The sequence below is a fragment of the Microtus ochrogaster genome, chromosome 17 (assembly GCF_000317375.1).
Source record: "Microtus ochrogaster isolate Prairie Vole_2 chromosome 17, MicOch1.0, whole genome shotgun sequence".
Classification (NCBI taxonomy): domain Eukaryota; kingdom Metazoa; phylum Chordata; class Mammalia; order Rodentia; family Cricetidae; genus Microtus; species Microtus ochrogaster.
This window is the reverse complement of record NC_022019.1, coordinates 8,770,920-8,776,424: the sequence shown is the minus strand read 5'-3', so window position 1 is coordinate 8,776,424 and position 5,505 is coordinate 8,770,920. Positions and strand designations below refer to the sequence as shown.

Sequence of the window (5,505 nt, the reverse complement as noted above, 5' to 3'; positions counted from 1 at the left end):
AAAAAAAAAAAAAAAAAAAAAAAAAGCGTGCGCCGCCACCGCAGGCCAGGGCCCCATTCTTCACCTTTAAACGTTACTCATTTTAATGAGACATCCCTATAGGCTATATTTAAATTGACTAGATCACTGACACCTGACAAGCCAGTCAACCTACACCAAGAATTCTTGCGCAGCCTTTCCGCGCAGGGAGGTCTCGTTAACACGGAGGGTCCCTTTCCCAGAACCCTCAAGGTCTCCCTCCCAGCGGAGGCGCTGGCCCCCAGCGGGTCTCCTCGGGCAGCGCCTCCGCAGCCTGCAGGAGGATGAGGCTAGCACCGCCCCTCGCTCTCTCCTCTATCGACCCCTTCCGCTCCTCGCCACAGGCAGCGTTCTTCCGCCTTTCGACCCGCCCAACCACTTCCCGTGGGCGTCTCCGTGCTCGGGGTACTGGTCGTGATTGGTTACTATGTGTGTCAATGCGGGGTTCTGAGCCCACAATTGGCTGGTTTTCCTCACGGCCGAGTCACGCCGCTGAAGCAGCTTACGGCGGAGCGGCAGGCGCGCGGAGCTGTCTGGCTGCGCGTCTCCGGCGGTTTTCCGCGTCGGTTTGCAGCAGCGCGTTTGTGATGGCGGCGGTGGCGGGGGCCGCGGCCGAGGAAAGCGCGAGTGTGGCCGCGATAGCAATGTCAGTTCCCAACAGCACCGGCGGGTGTCCCGGGGCCGAAGGAGAAGGCGTGGGAGCGGCGGGCGAAGAGAAGGACGTAGCCCCTAAAGGAGCGGAGGTCGTGGGGGATAGCGAGGAGGATGGGGACGACGTGTTCGAGGTGGAGAAGATCCTGGACATGAAGTGCGAGGGAGTACGTGGGGGCTGCGCGGCGAGCCGGGGCGGGGGGAGAAGCCGGGCGGGACGGTGTCGGTCCGCTAGCGCCTCGCGCCATCTCGGACGGGACTCCGGCCGCCGTGGAGGATGGATGATGCTTAGGGAAGTTTCAAGCGTTGTTTTGGCAGAAGAGACGACGCAGGCGCGTGTGATGTTGAGTAGCAGGTGCGAGACAGCTGGCGGCGGGGCTTGGGTTGCCTCCGGCGTTCGGGGGTACGGTTTAGGGCCCTTGGTCTCCTTTAGGACGGACTGGTGGGGATCATATGAGTCGTCATAGTTCATTCTGCACACCGTTGTCCCAATAGCTTCTAAAAGGAGAAAAGTGCTCCGTGGTTTAAATTCAGGAATTCCCGTTCGGCTTCACAATGTAAAACCCCAGTCACACCGAGCGGTTCGGACGGTCAGCGTTTCTGAAACCTGGGTGTCATCCCTTTCTCCTCTTCGCGTTTTATGAATTTAGAGTAAGGTTGAAAGAAAAATCTTAGCACATTCTGCTTGGGCACTTCACATTCTCCTCAGCCGCACGGTGGTGGCGCACGCCTCTAATCCCAGCACTCCGGAGGCAGAGGCTGGCGGAGAAATTCTTACTCTGTCCTTCCAAGTCTCGGGGTCCATCTGTTTGTGATGCCCTTTCCCTTCCCGAACCTTGCAGAGCCAGATACTTTCTCATTTCTGTCCTTTTGGTCTGTGGAGGCCTCTAGTTAAGGCACTGTCTTTTCTGCTCTCGATTATGGGCTCTTTTAATTCGGGACGTGGGCTTTTATTTATGTGTTTATTTATTTATTCATTTATTTATTTGCTTTTCGAGACAGGGTTTCTCTGGGTAACAGCCCCTGGCTGTCATGACTCACTCTGAGACTGACCTCGAACCCACTGAAATCCGCCTGCCTGTGTCTTCCTGAGTGCTGGGAATAAATGCACTCTCACCACCGCCTGGCCCGTGGTTTTTATTAATGTTTGAATCCCTGATATTTATTCCAGTAACGGCATTTGCCAGCTCCCCCGACCCCCGTACTGGGGACTGCTGTACCTCTGAGCTCTAGCCCCAGCCCTCGGATTATTTGATGGGTGAATGAAATGTGGGTTTGGAGAAAGGAAGCAAGGGCAGTAGATAACTTTCATGCCTATACGATGCTTTGTTTCTGTTGTGTTTTCTGTCGTTTGTGATCTGCCATATGCTGTCTTTCTATTTTTCTTTTTTTTTTTTTTTCCGAGACAGGGTTTGTTTCTCTGTAGCTTTGGAGTCTGTCCTGGAACTAGCTCTTGTAGGTCAGGCTGATCTCGAATTCACATAGGTCAACCTGCCCCTGCCTTCAGAGTGCTGGGATTAAAGTCGTGCACCACCACTACCGCCCTACCTTGATTTCGTTTTCTTTCTTTCTTTCTTTCTTTCTTTCTTTCTTTCTTTCTTTCTTTCTTTCTTTCTTTTTCCTTTGTCCATTGACACACTTTTTTTTTTAATTAACTGCTGTTTACCATGTATTGTGCTTAAGTTGACTTGATGGTAGATTTTTTTTTTTTTAAGGCTGTGCCTTTCTCTAAGAGCCCCCACCCCCTTGTCGTTGAGATGGAATTTCTCTTTGTAGACCAGGCTGGCCTTAAAACGCAGAAATCTGCCTACCTCTGGCTCCTGGATGCTGGGATTAAACGTGTGTGTCACCACTGCCCGGCTTGATGGTACAGATTCTTTTAAAGATATTTTTTAGCCTTTATTTTTATTTTGTGTGTATTGGTTTTCGAACTGTGTATATGTCTATGCACCACATGTGCCCAGAGAAAAGGGCATTGAGTCCCCCAAAACTGGAGTTACAGATGGGTTTGAGCTGCTGCATGGGTACTGGGAATTGGTCCCAAGTCTTCTGGAAGAGAAACCAGTTCTCTTAGTCTTGAAGGCTTGGTATTGGGCTTTCCTCTGCATCCCCCAGTGTGGATCCATTCACCACCTGTGATTTGAGGTAGGATCTCCCTCTGAAGTTGAGGCTGGCCTAGATCTGTACCCTCCTACAGTTACTGATGCAGGAAAGTCCTCATGTCAAGGTCGAGTTAAATAATTGAAATTCACTGTCATTATTATGGAGCTAGAGAGAGAGTGCCAGAGTTCAAATCCCCAGAGCTCATGTAAGTGGGTGCAAGTCTGTAATCATGCTGTTCCTGCTGGGTGGTGGAAGCAATGCCTGTTGTACCCACCTGTTATAGTGTTGAATGAACAGGCAAGATCCAAGTCTCACTTTGTCCCCCACTGTGTGTCCACATTTGTGAATGGTCACACATGGATTCTGGGTACCAAAGTAGGATCCTCAGTAAGAGCAATAAGCAGCTTTAATGATTACTCTAGCAACTGGCTCCAGTTTGGGGATTTTTAAAAAAATTTTAAGATTATAATAACACAATTTCCCATTTTTCTTTTCTCCCTCCAGATCTTCCTATATATCCTTCCTTGTTCTCTGTCAAATTTATGACCTCCATATCTTAAAAATAACAATCCAAGCTTGGTACGGTAACACACCCCTTTAATCCTAGCTAGCACTCAGGAGGCAGTGGCAGGGAGATATCTTGAGTTTGAGGCCAGCCTGGTCTATGTAGTGAGTTCCAGGACAACCAGAATTACATAGTGAGACCCTATTTCAAATAAATCAATTTAAAACTCCTGTGAGTTTCAGCTGAACTACTGATTACTTCTGTGATTTTTGACTAATTACTTATTCTATCTAGCTGCAGTCTTCAGATTCAACTAAGTACCTATTTCATAGATTGTTGTAAAGGTTAAGCTATTGAAAGTAAATATTTAGAGTGTATGACATTTTGCAAAGTATATCATGATCCCTGTGTTATTAGATCTGTCTGTGCCACATGCCTTTTTTGTATATGTATTTATATTTTTTCTTTTAGATTTTTACTTTATGTGTGTTTTGCCTGAGTGTATGTATGTGCACTGCATGTGTGCCTTGTGCTTAGAGAGGTCAGAAAAGACTAGAATTATAGTTTGTGAGTCCTCCATGTTGGCATCAAACCCAAGGCAAGTCCAGGTCCTCTGCAAGAGCAGTAAGTGCGTTTGTTTATTTTGAGAGATAGTTCTCACAGTTTAGCCCAGGATGGCCTGAAATTTACTATGAAACGTAGGCCTTGCCTCAGACTTTGCAACTGTTTCCTCTGCTGCTTCGCAAAGGATTGTGTGTGCACTTGCTTTTGTTTTAAGATTTATCATTTATTTATATGTGCATGAGGATACCTTTGGAGACCAGAAGAGGGCGGCAGATACCCTGGAGCTGCTGACTGAAGTGAGCTCCCTTTTGTGCTGGTAGCCAACTTCTAGTCCCGAAAGAGCAAGAGCAGCAAAGTGCTTTTAATGGCTAAGCCCTGTCTCCAGCTCCCAGCCGCCATTGTGTTGTTGTTGTCAGAGGTCCGGTTTGTGCCAGAAGCACCTTTACCTGCCAAGCCATCTTGCTGTCCCCAACTCCTTAAAACTTTACTGAGATCTGCTTGAGGAGTTAATGACATTGTCAAAGAAGCACAAGTGTACTGCTGCTGTGTGTTTTTGTTTTGTTTTTTTATTCTAAGCAGTTACTAAAGATCTTTGACTGACTTGAACTTGCCTTTGTTTTTGTTTTTCATTGCTATTTTAAGAGTATACATTGTTTTATGTTACATATAAATATATATGCACATAAATATATATATATACATATATATATATATCCCCCCCGAGACAGGCTTTCTCTGTAGCTCTGTAGCTTTGGAGCCTGTCCTGGAGGTTGCTCTTGTAGACCAGGCTGGCCTCGAACTCACAGAGATCCGCCTGTCTGCCTCCCGAGTACTGGGATTAAAGGCGTGCTCTGCTGCCACCACCACCTGGCAAGTCTGTCTGTCTGTCTGTCTGTCTGCCTGCCTGCCTGCCTTCCTTCCTTCCTTCCTTCCTTCCTTCCTTCCTTTTTCTTCCTTTCTTTCTTTCTTTCTTTCTTTCTTTCTTTCTTTCTTTCTTTCTTTCTTTCTTTTATTATGTATACAATATTCTGTCTGCATGTATGCCTGAAGGCCAGAAGAGGATGCCAGACCTTTGAACTCAAGACCTCTGGAAGAACAGGCAGTGCTCTTAAACGCTGAGCCATCTCTCCAGCCCAAGTTTTTGTTTCTTTAAAAAACAAACCAAAAAAAAGTTAATGGTACTTTTTTTCTTAAACCACTGGCCTCAAGAGATGAATATGCATATTCTCAATATGGTGTTTGTTAATTTTCATTTTGATGTACTTTTCAAGTTGTCATGTTCTTAGCAGTTGGGTGGTTTTGAAATTTTAATCAGTAATGTGTCTGCTTTTAATTTAATTTGTACTACAGGGTAAGAACCTTTATAAAGTCCGATGGAAAGGATATACATCTGATGATGATACCTGGGAGCCCGAGATTCATCTGGAGGACTGTAAAGAAGTTCTTCTTGAATTTAAGAATAAACTTGCTGAGAACAAGGCTAAAGCAGTCAAGAAAGATATTCAGGTATCAAATTTTATCTCATACTTTTTTGGTTTGATACTCTTTTTTTTTTTTTTGGTTTTTTTTTTTTTTTTTTTTTTTCAAGACAGGGTTTCTCTGTAGCTTTGGAGCCTGTCCTGGCACTCACTCTGTAGACCAGGCTAGCCTCAAACTCACAGAGA

General features: G+C 46.1%; 1 protein-coding gene across 1 annotated transcript in view; it reads left to right on the top strand.

The window, feature by feature from the left end:
- The first annotated feature begins 522 nt into the window (after nt 1-522).
- Nucleotides 523-5,505, top strand: part of Mphosph8 (M-phase phosphoprotein 8) — a 33,267-nt gene continuing 28,284 nt past the window's right edge. The window contains exons 1-2 of the mRNA XM_013349227.2: nt 523-836; nt 5,192-5,347. Coding sequence (XP_013204681.1) covers nt 606-836; nt 5,192-5,347 — 387 coding nt within the window. The 5' untranslated portion in view covers nt 523-605. The remainder of the gene's footprint in view (nt 837-5,191; nt 5,348-5,505) is intronic.